Source organism: Marmota monax, unplaced genomic scaffold (assembly GCF_021218885.2).
Source record: "Marmota monax isolate L192 unplaced genomic scaffold, Marmota_monax_Labrador192_F-V1.1 WCK01_AAM20220418_F8-fsc00049, whole genome shotgun sequence".
Lineage (NCBI taxonomy): Eukaryota > Metazoa > Chordata > Mammalia > Rodentia > Sciuridae > Marmota > Marmota monax.
Genome location: NW_026694221.1, coordinates 4,709,114 through 4,729,863, shown reverse-complemented (window position 1 = coordinate 4,729,863; position 20,750 = coordinate 4,709,114). Strand labels below are relative to the sequence as shown.

Sequence of the window (20,750 nt, the reverse complement as noted above, 5' to 3'; positions counted from 1 at the left end):
TCTCATATCTGAAAGACAAATGTGGAACTATTCTATTAGAAAAATGGATGGGACTTAGAGACCATGGTTAATCCTCCTATTACAAATTCTGAGCTATGTTCACAGAATGTGAGAGCACTGAGGGACAAGTTATAGACTGATGGAACAGGAGTGTACTACACAGAAATGGAAGATGATAAAAAGAATTGAAAACCTAGGTGTCAGTGGCTGCTAAACTACAAACACATCTGGACAAGCTTCTTCTTTTTTTTTAAAGGGAGAGAGAGAGAAGAGAGAAATTTTTTTAATATTTATTTTTTAGTTTTTGGTGGATACAACATCTTTATTTTATTTGTATGTGGTGCTAAGGATCGAACCCAGCACCCTGCGCATGTCAGGCAGGTACGCTACCGCTTGAGCCACATCCCCAGCCCCACATTTGGACAACCTTTATTTGGCAAAAACACAAAACTTACCCTAAGGTTAAAGTCAGATGGAGGAGCAGGTGAGTACCAAAATTTATAACAAGAAGCTGAAATCCATCTTAATAAATCATCTGAAGAAAGAAAGAACATGTAACTCTGAGGGAATTCATGTAAATACTTCCAAGATTCTGGTAATCAAAAGAGCTCCACCAAATAGTTTAGGACGTTAAGGCTAATGTCACATGATTGATTCTGATCCACTCTTATTCTCCTATTGGGTATGGATAACTTTTTTATAGTTGTAACTTGTTTATTTATGTACTTATTTACTTCTTTATTTTTGTTGGGTGAGGTGAGAGAAAAGAAGAGAAGGATTGAGGCATTAGCTTTTGAGAATGAAAAAGTCTTTCAACAATTGATAGTACAACTTGGCAGAAAATATCAAAGAAAGAAGATAATTTAACACCTTTTAAGAAAAGGATACAAGAGATATTTATAGTACACTTAACCAAAAAACAAAATACTAACTAACTTTTTTCAATATTTCCAAAACAGATAAATTAATATAAGCCAAGTATCTTCAAATGAATGGACATAAAAGATATTTATAGTACTCTTAATCCAATAACAGAATACTAATTTTTGTATTCTACCCAAAGCACATAAATGAGCATAAAGCATGTCCTGTGCCATGAAGAAAATTTGCCAAATTTAAATAATTGAAAACATACTTGGTGTGATCTTTCACCACAAAGGACTCAAACTAGAAAACAGCAAGATAAAAACCTTGGGAAAAAAGCACAAATCTCAAGAATCTATGGCCCAAGGAAGTTTAAAAGGAAATAAAACGGACACTGAACCTAATGAAAAACAACATCTAAAAATTTTTAGACCACATCTAAAGCAGTACTTGGAAATTGATACCATTAAAAACATATCAGAAATAAGAAAAAAGCACAAATTTTCATTTTTACAGCTGGGAAATATTGGGTAGTGGTAGGGGGTTGTCTGAGTAGCAAATAAACCAAAATCAAGCAGAATAAAGATCAAAGAACAGAGATCAATTATATTAAAAATAGAAACAATGGAAGAAATCAGTGAGACAGAGCTGATTCTTTGAAAAGATTAATAAACTTCACAAATTTGTAATAACGTTGATAAAGGAAAGAATAGACAATTTTAAATATCAAGTATTACATGGAATATTAATTATGACAGACCCTGATACATAAACAATGTAATAAAGAAATGGTGTTGCTGTGGTTTTGGTACAATAGCCTCCCCACAAAAGGGTTCATGTATTGGCAGGTTGGTCCTTAGTGTGGTGATGATAGCCAGTGGAATAGTTAAGAGGTGAATCAAGTGAAAGGTTACTGGGTCAGTGGACATCAGGAATTTTCATAACCCTACGCACTAAGGATATGCACTTCCTTGACAAACCCGGGAGGTCATATGATGATATGGATTGATGTAGAAACAACATAAAACAAATTTCAACACCTTTGGAAAAAACGTGGCAGAAAAATAGAAATAGAGTGTGTTATACTTGAATTATATCTCTCAGTGCACTTGTTTAGATTCTAATCCCAACCCAGGAATAAGACTTTTTTTTTTTTTCAGAAATGGCAATATTATGAGATAATTACCTAAAATGGGACCATAAGGAGTAGGACAAGCTTTTGTTACAGTATAATTGTGTCTTTATAGAAAGCAGGGCAAGCTGCTGGTTTGGTGTGACTCATGACCTTATAAGGACAGCAGGGTGAGCTATTGGTCCAGTTGGCACTTTTGTCCATGTAAGGAAAGCAGGGAAGGCTGCTGATTCAGTAGAACTTGTGTTCTTCTAAGTCAGGGAAAGCTCCTGATTCACTCTGCCTTGTGTTCATGAATGATTATCTTCTCTCCTATCTAACTGATTTTTACATGAAATATTTGAATTTCCCTTTCATTTTAAGTTTGTCCTACAGGTATTACCATGGAGTTACTCTGGGCATTCCCTTTAACCTAAGATGGAAGAATACCCCTGGTGTGAATCTATATTCAGTAACAGAAAATGCATTTCTTTTACATCTCTTCCCCATTCCCCTCAATTACTGGTATCAAAATGTAATGCATACGCATTGTATGTAGGACTATATGGAGAATTTATGATCAACCTTTTCTCACTCTTATCCACACCAGTGTTTATACTATATTCTATGGTATCTTAAGGAAGAGAGCAATTTTGTTATAGTATCACCATGTGAGTGAGGTGGCACCATCCTTTTGACACCAGTTATTCCAGGTTTGGAAAAAAAAATTGAATACCTTGAGTGTAGATACATTGTAGTCTTCGAAGCAAAAAAATTATTACAGAATTTTAGACTGAAAATAAAAGGTATGTTGAAGTTCCATAGAAATTTTAATTTCTAAACAAGTAAATGTCTCATAACCCACTAAAGCAAGGAAAAAAAAAAAAAACCCTGAAGACTTTCCTTATTCCTATTCTGAAAACAGAAAGAGCTCTGGAGGCTCAAAAGTGAGAGGACCACTAGGGCTTATGGCAAAGTATGACTGGGTGATTGCTTGCTTTGATGTCACAAGGAGCCATTGTGAGAAAGTTTCAAACAGTAAGATATATGAGAAAGTGACTGTGGTAGTTTTTGTCCACAAGTACAGGAAGCTCTTGGTGGTGACCTGTCGGATACCCAGATAGTGCATTTAGTGGTTGGTGGTTGGCTTTTTTGATACTGTTTTATTCTGTTATTTTTTGGGCTAGCATCCTTAGTGGTAATTCTGCTGAGGATGCATAGTCAGAACATTCAGAGGCCCAGCTCCTGCAAGAAGAAAGTGGTCAAGGACCACTATGAGTTTCTAGGGGTCATTGGGCATGGCGGATTTAGCCAGATAAAACTAGCTCGCCATCACCTCACTGGGGCAAAAGTGGCAGTCAAAGTGGTGTGTAAAAATGAGAAGAATATCCAGGTACTCTCAGAACCAAATGTTATGAGGAGCCTAGACTATCATCCGAATATCATTCAATTATTTCAGATCATTGAAACTCAAAGAAATATTTATATCATAATGGAATACGCAGATGGGGGACAGTTATTTGACCATATTCCACCAGGTGGCATGCAGGAGGAAAAGGCCCGCAGATTTTTCAAACAGATGGTGGGTGCCGTGGACTACTGCCATGACAAGGGAATTGTGCACCGAGACCTTAAGCCAGAGAATGTCATGGTAGATGCCAGAGGCAACATAAAACTTATTGACTTTGGCCTCAGCACCTGGTTTACCTCTGGCCAAAATCTCAGGCACTTCTGGGGCACTCTCTCACATCTTGCCCCCGAAGTGGTCCTGAGGCAAGCACATGAGGGCCCCCAAGTGGACATCTGGAGCCTGGGCATCATGCTATACTTTTTGTTGACTGGGACCCGCCCTTTTGTGGGGTGCACCACTCAGGATTTACTGAGGCAGATCGTGCTTGGAACATACAACATCCCTCACCGTGTTCCAGTGGAGGCGCGTCAACTTATTCATCAAATACTGACCCTGAACCCCAGGAAACGGCCCACAGCCAAGCAAATTCTTCAGCACCCATGGCTGACACAGGGTGAGCAGTATGTACCCCAGCATTTTACTGAGGCACTCACCAAACACCCAGATCCAGAAATAATGACCATTCTGTGTGATCTGGGTTATGATCCATATAAGACCTGGATGTCTCTGGCCACTAGGAAATTCAATACAGCTATGGCGACATACCTTATATTAAAGCACCAGAAAAACCAGGGGCCAGGCTGCATGTTCCAGGGGAAGCCTGTGCCTCCAAGGGTTAAGCCTCACCCGTGCCCCATGGATCTTTCCCATTTCACTGGCATCACCAAAAGGAGTCCTAGCGAGCCTGTGCTTCCCACCTTCCCCATGCCTCAGCTGCCTGAGGAGGCCAAACAGGCAGGGAAAAAGGCTATGAGAAGGGCCAGCCTTCCGGCCATTCATCTCCACTTCCTGACTACAAGGACCACGGTGCCTGATATATCCACCCAGTCTGCCTCTGGGCAACAGCATGCCAAGAGGAAGCACTGGAAGTGGGTGGTTAGGGGAATTGTTTCTTGTGTCCAAAAACTGTGCTGTTGCGTACCATGTGTCAGCAATTAGGTGGCTCTAATGTAAGGGGGGAAGAAATATTCCAGATGCCTAATAAGTGTGGCTCTGATGAAGTGGAGAGGTAAAACCAGAGAGCTAAAATAGTGGACAGCCAGAAGACATGATCAGTTGACCCTGACATCTCAGCCTGGGCATGAGTCATATGGACTCTGAAGACCTGCAGAAGCTAAATCTGAAAACTACCTTAGGTTCCTCTGCATAGGTTCTGGCTGAGAGTACTTTGGATCCACCAGGGACATCAGGAGTCTTCTCTACCACATCCTGATAAAGACATGAGATGTTGGAAGCCACAAATGAACTGTGGGCAAGTCTAAGCCATCTCTATCGGCAATGTGGCCCTTAGAGAATTCTGTGTAGTCTCAGCTGAGACTGCTTCACTGACTGCAAAAATCATGGTCAGAGATTCTGTGACATATAGGCCTCTTGAACCCATGCAGGAGCCAGGGCCCAGAGTAGGCCCAGGTCCATTCTGCCATTGGCAGAGCCCCGCCTGAGATCAGGCCTGGCCAATATCCACCTCGCTGACTACCTCAGGAGCTAGGTCCCAGGGTGGGCCAGGGTTCATCATGCCACAAGTAGAACCCCACCAGAGCTCAGGACCACCTCCACCCACCAGCAGACTCCAGCCTGAGATCAGGCATGACCCTCACCTGCCTTGCTGACTTGCATGGCACTTGGTCCCAGGGTAGACCTGAGTCCTTTCCGCCACCAGCAAAAACACTCTGGAGCTCAGGACCAGCCAAGGATCGCCTCTGCCCAGCAACAAACTCCCATCAGAGCTCAGGCCTGGCCCAGATCCGCCTCACTGACCGGCGTGGAACCCAGGGCACAAGGTAGGCCCAGGTCCATTGCGCCACTGTCACAGGCCCGCTGGCAGACACACCCCGGAGCTCAAGCTGGGCCCAAATTCACCTCACTGACCAGCACAGGATCCAGGGCCCAGGCAAGCCCTGGGTAAATCTCACCACTGGCAGAAACCTGCCAGAACTGAAGCCCAGCCCAGACACTCCTTGCAACATCCACTGGTGCTCAGACCCAAGGTAGCCCTGGGTCCATCCCAACACTGGAAGACCTCGCCAGAGGTCTGGACAGCCTCTGCCCACTGGTAGACACCTGCAGGAGCTCAGGTACGAGCAGGTTATGACTCGCCAACCCACACAGGATCCTGGGCCCAGGGTAGGCCCAGGTCCATCCCACAACCAGCAGAACCCCGCTGGTTGAAAGATCAGGACTGCCTCCGCCCACTAGCAGAACCCCTCCTGATCTCAAGGCTGGCCCAAATCCACCTTGCCATCAGTGTGGGAGCCAGGGCTCAGGGTAGGCCCATTCCTTCCTGCCACCAGCAGACCCCAGCCAGACTCAGGCCTGGCCCAGATCCACCTCGCTGAACAGCATGGGAGCCAGGGCCTAAGGTAGGCCAGTTTTCATCATGCCACCACCAAAGCCCTGCTGGAGCTCAAGACCACCTCCTCCCATCACCAGACTCCTGCCTGAGCTCATGCCTGGCCCGGATCTGCCTTGCTGACCTGTGCGTGAGCTCAGACACAGGGTAGACCCGAATACATCTCCCGACCTGCAGACATCCGTCTGAGCTCAAGCTTGGCCAAGGACTTTCTCTGCCCAGTGGCACACCTCCACCAGAGCTCAGGCCCATCCCAGATCTGCCTTGCCCAGCTGCACAGGGATCCAGGGCCCAGGGTAGGCCCGGGTCATCACACCACTGGCAGAACCCTGCTGGAGCACAGGACCGCCTCCACCCACCTAACAGACCTTGCAGGAGCTGAGGCCCAGCACAGATCCACCTCCTTGACCTGAGTGGGAGCCAGGGTACAGCTTAAATCAGGATGATCCCACCACCAGTAGATAACTGACAGATTCAGGCCTGACCCAGATCCAACTTACCCACCAGCGTGGCATCCTGGTCTAAGGGCAGGCTTGTTTCCATCACACCACTGGCAGAACCCTCCTAGAACTCAGGACCACCACTGCCTACCAGCAGACTCCACACCAGAGCTCAGTTATGACCCAGACCTGCCTTGCTGACCTGCATGGGACCTCAGTCCCACGGTAGGCCCAAGTCCATTCCGCCACCAGTAAAAACACTCTGGAGCTCAGGCCCAGCCAAGGACTGCCTCTGCCCAGCAGCAGACCCCCACTAGAGCTCAGGCCTGGCCCAGATCTGCCTCACTGAGCAGCGCGGAAGCCAGGCATAAGGTAGGCCCAGGTCCATCGAGCCACTGGAAAAGCCCTGCTTGTGCTTGGGACGGCCACCACCCACCTGCAGAAAAACATCTGAGCTCAGGGCAGGGCCAGATGCACCTCGCAAGAGCCAGGGCCCAGAGAAGCCCCGGTACATCCTGCCCACAGCAGACATTGTTGGAGCTCAGGACTGAATCCTCCTAGGGGCAGAAACTGGCTGGAGATCAGGGCTGGCCCAGGACTACCTCAGACCACAAGCAGATCCCTACCTGAGTTCAGAGGAAGCCCAGATCAGCCTCACCAACCTGCCCTGTAGCCAGACCACACTGCAAACCCAGGTCCCTCCCACCACTGTCAGACACTGGCCATAACTGAGGAGGAACCAGACCCTCCTGGATGACATCTACAGGAGCTTGGACCCAGAGTAGGCACGGGTCCATTTTACCACTGGCAGACCCTGCCAGAGCTCAGGACCGCCACCACCCACAAGCAGACACCTGCTGAAGCTCTGGCCCTGCCCAGAATCTCCTATGGCAAGCTGTAGACCCACACAGAGCTCAGGGTTGTCCCAGATCCGCCTCCCTGACCTGCATGGGAGCCAGGTCCCCAGGATAGGCCCGAGTCCATTCTGCCACCAACAAAAACACTCTGGAGCTCAGGCCCGACCAAGGAGCTCCTTCACCCAGTGGCAAACCCCCACTGGAGCACAAGCCTGGCCCAGATCTGCTTCACTGACCAGCGTGGAAGCCAGGGCACAAGGTAGGCCCAAGTCCATCACACCACTGACACAGGCCTGCTGGAGCTCAGGACTGCTCAGGACTCACCTACCAAAGCCCAAGCCTGGCCCAGATCCACCTCACCCACCAGTTCAGGAACCAGGACCTGGGGAAGCCCCAGATATATCCCACTAACAGGAGACACCTGCTGGAGCTCAGGACTGCCTCCACCCAGGGGAAGAAACCGACCAAGCTGAGGCCTACCCAGGACTGCCTCCTCCCATAAGCAGATCCCCACCTGAGCTCAGATGAGCCCAGATCAGCTTCACCAACTTGCACAAGAAGCCAGGCCCCACTGTAAGCCCGGGTCCATCCCACCACTGTCAGACACTGGCCAGAACTTAGGCCGGACCAGACCTGCCTGGACGACATCCATAGGAGCTTTGACACAGGGTAGGCACAGGTCCATCCTGCCACTGGCAGACCCTACCAGAGCTCAGGAGAACCTGCACCCACAAGCAGATACCCGCCAGACTTCAGGCTCTGCCCAGAGTCACCTCATTGACCAAGGAGGTAGGCAGGGACCAGGATAGGACAGGATACATCGTGCCACAGGAGAGCCCCACTGGAGCTCAGGACCACCACTTCCCACCAGCAGACACACACCAGAACTCAGGCCTGGTCAGATCCACCTTGCCAACCAAGGAGGGAGGCAGGGACCAGGGAAGGCTGGAGTCCATTTTTCCACCAATAGATTGTTGCTGGATCTCAGGACAGACCACCTCTGCACAGAGGCAGACACACCCGGAGGTTAGGCCTGGCACAGATCCACCTTTCTGACCAAGGAGGGAGGAAGAAACCAGAATAGGCCCTGGTCTATCCCCAAACCTGCAAACCCCCTTTGGAGCTCAGCGCTGCCCCCACCCACCAGCAGACTCCCTCCTGAGCTATTGCCTGGTCCACACCCACCTTGCTGACCTGCATAGAAACTAGGGCCCAAGGTAGGCCCAAGTCTATCTATCCCTATACTGGCTAAAACCTGCTGAAGCTGAGGCCTCGCCCAGATGCATCTAGCTTACCTGCATGGGAGCCAGGGCCCAGGGTAAGCCGGGGTCTATCCTGCCACAGGCAGACACTGGCTAGAGCTGAGATCCAGCCCAGACCTGCCTCACTGACATATATAGGAGTTTCGGACCCAGGGTATTCCAGGGTCCATCCCGCCACTGTCAGATCTTCCAGAGTTCAGGACTGCCTCTGCAGACACTCGCGAGCTCAGGCCCAGCCCAGCACCTCCTATGGCCAGCTACAGACCCACACCATAGCTCAGGACTGGCCCAGATTTACCTCACTGGCCTCCATGGGTGCCAAGGCCAAGTGTAGACCAGGGCCATCTGGCCACAGGCAGAGCCCTGCTAGAGCTAATGAGCACCACCGCCTACTGGCAGTAACATGCCAGAGCTGAAGCCCAGCCTATATATGCTTCGCTGAACTGGGCCGGATTCAGGACATATGGTAGACCTGGGTCCATCACGCTACTGTGGAACCCCTGCAGAAACTCAGCCCTGGCCCAAGTCCACCTCACTACCAGCGCATGAGCCAGGGCCCAGAGTAAGCCTGGTCCATCCAGCCACTTTCAGAGTCCCGTCAGAGCTCAGGGCCGCAACCACACACCAGCAGACACCCGCCTGAGCTGAGGCCCAACCCAGACCCACCTTGCTTGATCCAGGTCCCAGGGTAGGTTCCAGTCCGTCCCTTCACTGGCAGATGAAGGAGTCACTCTGGAAATACTCGCCCTTAAGTCCTGAGTAAGAGATACTGAACAATTATTGTGCCCCACAATAGCTTGGGCTTTACCTCTGCTCGGATAATGAGAAATGGCTCCATGAGTAGTTGTTACCCGGTGGGGTTGAGTTACACTCACCAGTTCCTTTGTAATGTTACCCTTTGCCCTTTTTCGGATAGAATGTTCTAAAACACAGTGTTCCCCAATAATAGCCAGCTCCAGAACGCGTGTCCCCTATGTCTAATGTGATTTCTCTTTCCATCCTTGTGAGAGCCTGAGGGTAGGAGCCAGGGAAGCTGTCCTGAAGCTTATACAAACATATTCTGTATCTATGTGGTATTTTGTGTCACCCCAAATCCACACAAGTGACATCAGTTCAGTTGCCTGCTCTGGACGCACAGCAGATTGGCACCTGAAGAGGGGCATTCTGTGTGAATTTGGCGGGTTGACTTTGGTTAAGCATGCTTAGAAAATTCACAGTATCATGGATTGGGTTGTGAGAGAAACCAGGTTGCAGATGGAGAGTAAGGGATGCTAATCGTAACATGGGGAATTCATAGGCTTTAGAGAGAGAACTCTACTTCATGATCCTGGAGACATTAATTAATCATATGTGAAAACAGATCAAGAGAGGGCCCAGTTCACTCAATTCCTAAAAAATATTCATTGATTTCTGTCCATGGTTGTGTGAGGAAGAATTGCCTAATTTGCATACTTGGGAGAGTGCAGGAAGAAAACTGTTTAAAAGTTGCTTCTCCACTAAACTACCTAGAAGTACAATAGGGAATATTCAGAAAGACTGGACTGCCTGAGAAATGTGTCTTTTTGCAGACAGAGAAGAAGAAGACCACTGGTCCTCCGAGGAATTGTTGGAAGGGCTGCAGAATGCAATTAGGACCTTTGAATATAGCCTTGTGCCACTCTCAGATGAATTTTTCTGTCTGTAGCTTGGTTAAAAGCGGAGTCAAGTCACACCCAGTCTTTAGCTCCTAAACCTCAGACAGAAAGCTTAAGGCAAGACCTAAGACTATTTAAATTACAGTAAATGGGGCAGAGAGAGCTCTTCACTAGAGTGTCAGAAAAACTCATTGATAGGAGCATGTGCTCGAGAAGAAACTAGCCAGATGGAGTTTCAGGAAGGGAAATCCAAGATGGAAGGGAAGAAAACTACATGGTAAAATCCCAGAGACCAAGCTGCAGTATTCAGAGGGTTCCCAGTCTGATGGAGAAAGTGAGGTGGGAATTGATTTTAGTAATCTGTCGTTGGATGGTCTTGCTTCCGCCATTTGGATAAGACCCTTCCCATCCAGAACAAAGTTTAGCCTGGCTCCAGCAGGCATGGCAGAAGTGGTTCAATTCCGTCTTCGCTGCCATGGTGAAGCCAGAGGTGGGGCCTGCAGTGCCCTGCCAGACAGTAGGGGCGTTCCAGTTTACAATGGAAGAGGAGTCCAGGGCTTACAGTGAGATGTCATCAAGCCTATCACAGCCCAACTGGTCTGGCATTACTATCCTTCTAGGATGTTTCTGCCCCAGGGGCCAAGAGTTTGGGACTCTCTGATCAGCCATGAGAATAGTTTTAACTCCTGAAAGGAGCCCACGACAAATCCCTACAGGGATTCACAGTCTGCTACCACAAAATACCATAGGATGAAGCAACTTAAATACCATGGGATGAAGCAATTTAAATACCATGGGATGAAGCAATTTAACTCCAAGAGGAATTCAGGTATTACCAGGTGTTATTGATTCAAATTATGAAGAAGTTATTAAGCTTATAGTTCAAATGAATTGTGTTATTCAGCTTTCTCCAAGGGATGTGGTAGCACAATTAATATTCTTGCGTTGTCGCTCTGCAAAAGACCTGGGTGAGAACCCCAGTTCTGGCTCCCCAGACCGGGTGTATTGGGGTCAATTGTTTAGAAAGGAGCGCACTCTGTTGGATCTTAAAATCAACCATAAAAATGTCAGAAGTGTGCTTGATATGGGAGCAGACAAGTCAGTTATGTCTACTAGGTATTGGCCAAAGAAATGGCCTTTACACATTGCACCTGCCAGCTTAGAAGTGATTGGTCCAATTTCTCAACCTGCACAGAGTGCTCAATATCTTTAATGGGAGGATAATTATGGTAATTCTGGAGTCTTTAAACCCTATGTCCTAGATACTTCGGAGTACATTTATGGTGTCAAGATATTCTAAGCAGCTTGGATTTGTTATTGATAACTCCAAACTCAATTGTGTCATCTCAGGGACTTAATCAAAAATTTATTTCTCCTAGGAAATTTGAAGGGAATTCACATGAAGGGTATTTACTTATAACCCTGTCTCCCCAGTGAAGACTAGTTAATTTACCCAGTCAAAATTTTTGGCAAGGGGACTTATTTTGTTCCTGGCCCAAAAAACAGCAGAAAAGATTGACTGGCTTACAGAGAGCCATTTTAGGTTTGTCAGTGGCCCTTAACAGGGGAGAAACTTAAAAGCCAATATGTTGGTCCAGGAACAACTTCAAGCTGGCCATATAGAACCTACTTTTAGGGGAATACACAGATTTTTTAAATTAAGTCTGGTAAATGTAGTTGTTGAAAGATCTCAGGAAATTAATCATGTTATCAAGCCCATGGGAGCTTTACAATCAGGACTTTCTTCTCCTATAGCCAATCCTTTAGATTATCATCTAATGGTGATAGGATCTAATTTTTTTTTTACTATGCCTTTACATCCAGATGATTGTAAAAAATTTGCTTTTAGTGTCCCAGCAATAAATTTTAAAGAACCAGTTAAGATATATTGCTGTAAGGTGTTACATCAGGGTATGTGTAATAGTCCAACTTTGTCAAAATTTTGTTTTGACAAAACTATCAGCACAGACTATCAGGCCTCTAAGGGAAAAATTCCCTGATGCATATATTATTTATTTTATGGATGGTATACTTTTCATTCAGGCTAGTCCAGATATACTTTTAAAAGTTTCTGCTCAATTAGAAAATTCACTTACTGCGATAGGTTTGTACATAGCACCTGAAAAGTTACAAAAAAAATAGTCTTTTTGGTATCTAGGTAATATAATAGAAGGATGCACAACTCATCCTCAAAACTTACAAATAAGAGTCAAAAGATTATATACCCTTAATAATTTTCAAAAATTATTAGGTGATATTAATTAGCTGAGACCATTCTTAAAACTAACTACTATAGATTTAAATCCTTTGTTTCAGATGTTACAGGGGGAACGTTTTATGACTTCTCTTCGTCAGTTCACAACGGAAGCAAGAATGGCCTTAAGGAAGGTTGAATTTGTTATTTAAAATGCTCAGCTTACCAGAGTTAACCCACAGGAGCCTATATATTAATATGTCCCACTTCTCATGCTCCTACAGGAGCGATATGGCAATCATTGGAAATTATTGAATGGCTCCACTTAGCTCATTCTCCTCAAAAGTCATTGACTCCTTTTCATGAGTTTGTTGCTCAGTTGCTCAGTATTAAAGGCAGAACAGGAATTTTACAGCCGGTTGGATCAGAACCTAATATTGTTATTATCCCTTATTCTACTCAACAGAATGGTTGGCATTTCCAAACTTCTAATACTTGACAAGTAGCTTTTGCTAATTTTCCTGGTCAGATAGAAAGTCATTAGCCTTGTGATAAAATTATTCAATTTGCACTAATAACTACACTTAGTTTTCCAAATATTGTGTGTGCTCAACCAGTAGTTGGGGCACTATCAGTGTTTGCTGATGGGTCAAGTTCAGGTAAAGCAGGTTTTTATAGCCATGCTCATACAGAGACAATAATACAAACACTGTATACTTCTGCACAATGAGCAGAACTTCAGGCTCTCAATTATGCTTTAAGTCATTTTACGAATGAACCAATTAATATTCATTTTGATATTTTATATGCAGTTGGAGTTACAAAAAAATATTGGAACGTCAACTATTGGATACACACCATCACAAGAGTTATTCAATTTTTTTCATACTTTTCAGAAGACATTTCAAATATGTCCACATCCATGTTGTATAGGCATTTATGAGCTCACACTTCTCCCAGGTCCTTTAACATCAGGTACTGATAAAGTTGATAAGCTGGTTGTTATTTGTCAGCAAATATCTTTGTATGACTATGAACATACTTTGTATTCTTTACATCATTAAAATGCTTCTAGTTTGCATTAAAAAATTAATGTTATTAAAGAGCAAGCTCATCAAATTGTACATCAACACCCACAATATGTTATACACATTCCATCTTTACTATCTGGGGTAAATCTCCATGGGTTATGACCAAATCAGTTATAGCAAATGGATGTAACCCACATTCCTCCATTTGGCAGACAATGTTATGTACATGTAATTGTGGATATTTATTTCAGATTTATCTTTGCCACAGCCCATATAAAAGAAAATACTCAACATGTTATTTCTCATTGCCTAGCTGTTTTTGTAGAGACTAGGATGCCCTTTGCATATTAAAACTGATAATGCACCAACTTATACTACCTCTTCTTTTTAGCAGTTTTGCCAACATTTTTGTATTGACCATAAAACAGGTCAAGCCATTGTAGAACAAGCTCATTTATCTGTTAAGCTACAATTACAATAAAACAGAAATAATCTTAATCATGCCTTGTTTGTTTTAAATTTTCTAAACTGTGACTCAGAAGGTTGCACTGTAGCTGAGTGGCACACATCTTCCACAGCAACAGGTCCTTCAGGCGAAGTTTGGTGGAAAGATTTACAAACAGGTCAATGGAAAGCATCAGATCCAGTGATGATGTGGGGTAGAAGTCATTCTTGTATTATCCCAGAAGGTGCATTTCATCCTACTTGGGTACCTGAACATGCCATCAGACATGGAGGACCCAGAGCCAAAGTTCAAATGACTGAGGATTGATCTAGGAATATCAGGCCTGACTCCCAGCAAGAAGAGGAAGCTCCAAAGGATGAGGGGAAAGAAGATGGCCCAGAGAGACCCAACGGTATAGGTACCCTCATGGAAGGTGTTGAAGAATCTGATGCTGCAGGTTGAGCAGATGATCCAGCAGCAAGGAAGAACTAAGTCTCCAGCTATGATGCTTGTAGCAACGCTAACTCTGTTGAGCTGCCAGGTAACTGGGACACAGGGAGAAACTTATTGGATATATTTCCCAGATCCACCTTTAGAACACCCAGTGGTATGGACTGGAGAATCCATCCCAGCATTTACTACTAACTCATATATGATGGGAGGTTTTATAGATACCCATATTACTCCATCCATGTGATTGAATTTATTCTGGCTATCGTGATCATTTACCTATGTGTTGGCCCTTTGATAAAAATGCTATCTAAAAGTGTCCTTTGAGGAAAAGACAGCTGTTGGTGGGCCTAGACCAACTAATTGTACCTCAGGGACTCAAAGCTGTATATTACAACAGTTATTAAAATGGGACTCTCATAACAAGCCAGTCATTTCAGCAGAACGTCTACTAATACCACACTGTCCTAACCATTCTGCAGTAGAAATCGGCATATTCCCTAAATAGGGAAATTGTATAAATACATTGCCAATACAGCATGAAGTGTCTATTTTAAATTGGTCTTCTAGGATTGACAAAAAGCAATTATACAAGGGTGTTGCCATGACCCCTGAAGAATTTGTTAGTAACATCTTGACCTTCATTGAAGGTGGTATCCAGAAAGGTGTTTGGCACTTGAGTGCAGCCTCAGAATTTTTATATTACTGACAATACTTTACCTGACTTTGTAGTCAGAAGTTGTAATGAAGGTTCTTGTTATGGCCTGCAAGCTTGTGTTCAATCTGCTTATGTTTTAATTACTGGGGATGTGAAAGTCAAAAAAAAAAAGATGATAAATATCTTGTAGCCTATAATAAATATAATTTAACTAATTTTATCACCAGATATAATAGAGGGAAGGGAACACTAATACTTCACCAACTCTTGTTTGTCTTATTGCCAGCTACTGTCTCAGAGTCAAAGTGTGATGATGCTGGTTTTCAAATCTTACAACAAATACATGCCCAGACTAGATCTAAGCAAGCTCTTGGACTTATGATACTTGGAGTGGCTACCTTAGTTTCATTTATTGCTTCCATGGTCACAGATTTGGTGGCCATATCTCAAAATATTTAGCATGCAAATTCTCTTAATAATTTGGCTCAGAAAACTTCCAAAGTTCTTCATAATCAGATAAATATTGATGAAAGGATTGAAACTAAGCTAAATGCCTTAGAAGCTACTGTCATAAATATTGGTGATAAGCATTCAGTTTTAAAGTCCAAGGAAAGGCTTAAATTTCATGTTGATTATAAATATGTGTGTGTTACTGCTCCCAAATACAATGCTTCCCAGTGGGATTGGGAGAAGGTTAAAAAACATTTATTATGTATTTGAATAACAATAATAACAGCTTGGATCTTTTGGAGTATATCATGTTTGTATATCATGTTTGCATATCATATTCAAGATATACAAAATAGTAAGATTGATTTTTTGGATACTACCTCTTTAGCTGATCAACTACTTCGAGAGTTAAATGGAAACATACCAATACATTCTGCATGGTATATTATTGGACTGTTTTCTTTGCTATTAATCCTCTCTTGTATTTTAATCATAGGATGCCATGCCTTCAGAACAAGAATTTGAGAACTCAAGATAGAGACACATCACCTACTTTTTCAAAGAAAGAAGGAGGAATATATTGGAAGCCACTCCGGAATTACACACCATTAAGTCCTGAACAAGAGATACTGAATAATTATTGTGCCCCACAATAACTTGGGTTTTACCTTCACTTGGATAATGATGCATGGCTCCAGCAGTAGGCATTAACTTGTGGGTTTGAGTTACACTCACCTGATCCTTTGTAATCCTATCCCTTGCCCTTTTGTGAATAGAATGTTCTAAGAAACAGCATCCCCCAATAAAAGCCACCTACAGAATATGCACCCCTCTTTTCTCGTCAGACTCTCATGAATTTCTCTAGGCCCCTTGTGAGACCTATGGCCAGGACCTGGGAAAGCCATCCTGAAGTTTATAAAAAGGTATTCCATGTCTGTGAGGTATTTTGTGTCACCCCAAATTCACATGAGTGATTTATGTTCAGTTGTCTGTGCTGGAAGGGACAGCAGGCAGATCCCCTCCAAAGCTCAGGATTTCCTCCACCCATCAGCAGATACCCACTGGAGATGAGGCCCGGCTCAGACCTGTCTTGCTGACCTATGAGGGAGTCAGGACCCAGGGTAGGCCTAAGTCCATCCAACCACTGGCAGACCCCTGCTGGAACGCAGAGGCCTGGCCAAGGACTACCTCTGCCAACTGGCAGACCCCCACCAAAGCTCAGGTTTGGCCTAGACCCACCTCATTAACCTGTGTGGGAGATTGGGCCAGGGTAGGCCCAGGTCCATCCCGCCACTGGCAGAGCCCTGCTGGAGCTCAGGCCTGGCCAAGGACCACCTCCACACATCAGCAGACTCCCACTGGAGCCCAGGACTGCCTCCACCCACCAGCATACCCCCACTGGAGCTCAGGCCTGGTCCAGATCTGCCTCACCATCCAGTGCAGGGGCCAGGGCCCAGGGTAGGCCCAAGTCCATCCGGCAACTGGAAGGGACTTGCTGGAGCTCAGGACCACCTCTTTCCACCAGCAGACACCAACTGTAGCTGAGGCCCTGCCCAGAGTCCCATCACTGGCCTGCCAGGAGCTTGGGCCCAGGGTTGCCTGAATCCATCCCACCACCAGCAGACACTTGCTGGAATTCAGGAACTGCCCAAGTCTGCCTCCACTTTAAGAGAACTCAAGATAGCAAACACATCACCTACTTTTTCAAATATTACTTTAAGATCCCCTTCCAGACCCCCGCTGGAGCTCAGGCCCAGCCCAGATCTTCCTCACCAACCTACATGAGCCAGGGCCCAGGGTAGGCCTTGGTTGGCCACCCCATCACCACCAAGGACCTACTTCTAACCCACTTCCATCTTGAGACACTGCAGCCATGGTCTTCCCCATCCAGTATCTTTGGGACAACAGACAGAGCCTAGAAGCCACTACATCTTGGAGCAGGCCTCTCAAAGCCAGTGTAAGGCCCACATTCCAGCCCCATCTCTGAAAGACATTGCATCCATCTTGGGGCACATCCACTGCTACATTGTTTCTTCTTGCTATTGCCACCACCCCCTACAGTTGCAGTAGCATCCATTCTGGGACACTGGCAGGGTCTAGAAGTTTAACACCAAGGTAAGAAACAAAAAAAAATAAAATCTGCACAGATACTATAAGATTATAGGATAGAAACTGTAATACCTTAGATCTACACTGCAAGAAAGGAAATCACACAGACAATATGAAAAAATGAGGAAAGTGTCCCAAACAAACCAGGATACTACAATAACAGAATCCATGGACAGTGAAGTTGGTCAAATGTCAGAGAGGGAGTTCACAAGGTTCATAATTAAAATGATCTGTGAATTGAAGAATGATCTAAATAAGCAAATACAGGCAATAATTGATCACTCCAATAAAGAGATAAGAGAGCAAATACAGGCATCCCTTGGTCACACCAACAAAGAGATAAGGGAACAAATATAGTAGCAAAAGATTACTTAAAAAGATTCTGAAAAAATAAATCAGAAATCCTTGAAATTAAGGAGACAATTAAACTAATAAAAAATCAATAGAAAGCATCACCAACAGACTAGATCACTTGGAAGAGAGAACATCAGATAATGAAGACAAAGTATACAATCTGGAAAATAAAGATGACCACACAGTGAAGATGGTAAGGAACCATGAACAGAACATTCCAAGAATTACGGGATAGCATCAAAAGACCAAATATAAGATTTGTTGGGATAGAGAAAGGCACACTCTTTTAAACCAAAGGAATGCAAAATCTCTCCAATGAGATATAATATCAGAAAATTTCCCAAACATGAAGAATGAATTGAAAATCAAATACAAGAATCTTACAGGATGCCAATTGCACAAAATTACAACAGATCTATACCAAAGCACATTATAATGAAAATGCTTAGCATACAGAATAAGGATAGAATATTAAAGGCCACAAAAGAGGGGAATCAGATCACATATAGAGGAAGACCAATTTGAGTCTCAGCAGATTTTTCAAGCCAGACCCTCAAAGCCAGGCAATCCTGGAAAAACATACACCAAGCTCTGAAAGAAAATAGATGCCAACCAAGAATCTTATATCCAGCAAAGTTAAGCTTCAGATTTGCTGATAAAATAAAGACCTTCCATGATAAACAAAAGTTAAAAGAATTTACAATAAGAAAGCCTGCACTATGGAACATCCTTGGCAAAATATTCCATAAGGAGAAAATTAAAAAAGAAACAATAAAAATCAGCAAAGGGAGGTACTAAACTAAAGACAAAAAAAAAAAAAACAAAGGCGAAACCACATCAAGTTTTTAAAACAAAAATAAACAAAAAATGATGTGGAATACAAACCACATCTCTATAATATCCATGAATGTTAATGGCCTATTCTCATCAATAAAAAGACATAGACTGGAAGATCAGATTAAAAAAAAAAGAACTAAAAATATGCTGCCTCCATTTGCATTGATTTCAGCCCTGATTTTAATTATTTCCTGTCTTCTCATAGGAAAAGACATCTACAGACTGAAAGTGAAAAGTTGGGAAAAAAATCATACCACTCAAATGGACTGCAAAGCAGGGATTTCCATCTTTATGTCAAATAAAGTAGACTTCAAGCCAAAGTTAATCAAAAGGGATAAAGAGGATTATTTCATACTGCTTAAGAGAATAATTCATCAACAAGACATAACAATAATAATAAATATATATGCCCCCAACAATGGAGCATCTATGTTCAACAAACAAACTCTTCTTAAGTATAAGAGTCAAATAGACCACAACACAATAATCATCACTGGATAGATCTTTCAACCAAAAGCTTAACAAAGAAACTATAGAACTCAATAATCAAATAACTCAGATTAAACTGACACATATAGAATATTTCATCCTTCAACTACCACATACACTTTCTTCTCAGAAACACATGGATCCTTATCTAAAATAGACTATACATTATGCCAGAAAGGAACTCTCAGCAAGTATAAAAAAGTAGAGATACTATCCCGCATTCTGTCAGATCAAATGGAATGAAATTAGAAATCAATGACAAAATAAAAAATAAAATCTACTTCAACACCTGGAGACTAAATAATATGCTACTGAGTGAATAATGGGTTGCAAAGGATATCAAGGAGGAGATTTAAAAAATTCTTGGAGGTGAATGAAAACAGATACAATGTATCAAAATCTCTGGATCACTATGAAGTCAGTACTAAGAGGAAAGTTCATTGCATGGAGTTCATTCCTTAAAAGCAAAAGTCAACAAATAAATGACTTAAAATTACACCTCATAGTCCCAGAAAAAGAAAAACAAATCAACACTAAAAGCAATAGAATACAGGAAATAATATAAGAACTGAAATCAATACAATTAAAACAAAACAACAAAAAAAAATTAAAAAATTGATAAAACAAAAAGTTGTTTTTTAAAAAAATAAAATAAAATTGACAAGCTTGTAGCCATGTTAATGAAGACAAGGAGAGAGAAAACTCAAATTAATAACATATGATAAAAAAATATCACAACAGGCACTACAGAAATACAGAAGATAATTAGAAATTATTTTGAAAACTTGTATTCCAATAAAATAGAAAATATCGAAGGCATTAACAAATTTCTAGAGTCATAAGATTTACCCAAATTAAATAAGGATGATATACACAATCTAAACAGATCAATTTCAAGTAATGTAATAGAAGACACCATCAGAAGCCTACCAACTAAGAAAAACCCAGGACCAGATGTATACACAGCTGAGTTCTATAAGACCTTTATCAAAGAACTAATACCAATATTCTTCAATTTATTTCAGGAAACAGAAAAATAGGGAGCACTTCCAAACTCATTCTTTGAGGCCAATATCTCCCTGATTCCAAAACCATGCAAAGACACATCAAAGAAAGAAAACTTCAGCCAAATATCTTTTATGAATATAGATGCAAAAATCCTCTATCAAATTATGCCAAATCAAATACAAAACCATATCAAAAAGATAGTGCACCATGATCAAATGGGGTTCATCCCAGGGATCCAAGGTTTATTCAACATATGGAAATCAATAAATGTAATTCATCACATCAATAGACTTAAAATAAGAACCATATGCTTACCTCAATAGATGAAGAAAAAGCATTTGACAAAATACAGCACCCTTCATGTTCAAAGCAATAGAAAAACTAGGGATAACAGGAACATGCTTCAACATCATAAAGGCTATCTATGCTAAGCCCCAGGCCAACATCATTCTAAATGGAGAAAAATTGAAGACATTCCCTCTAAAAACTGGAACAAGATAGGGATGCCCTCTTTCACCACTCCTATTTAACATAGCTCTTGAAACATTGGCCAGAGCAATCAGACAGATGAAAGAAA

General features: G+C 43.2%; 1 protein-coding gene across 1 annotated transcript; it reads left to right on the top strand.

Annotated features, from left to right (window-relative positions):
• Window positions 1-3,188: 3,188 nt before the first annotated feature.
• LOC124108123 (sperm motility kinase 2B-like) lies at window positions 3,189-4,544 on the top strand. Its single transcript, XM_046466469.1, has one exon. The coding sequence runs from the start codon at window positions 3,189-3,191 to the stop codon at window positions 4,542-4,544; it is 1,356 nt and encodes a 451-aa protein (XP_046322425.1).
• The last annotated feature ends 16,206 nt before the right edge of the window (window positions 4,545-20,750 follow it).

Excerpts from the sequence above, each read along its gene's own strand:
- LOC124108123 (XM_046466469.1), top strand. The coding sequence starts at position 3,189 with ATGCATAGTCAGAACATTCAGAGGCCCAGCTCCTGCAAGAAGAAAGTG.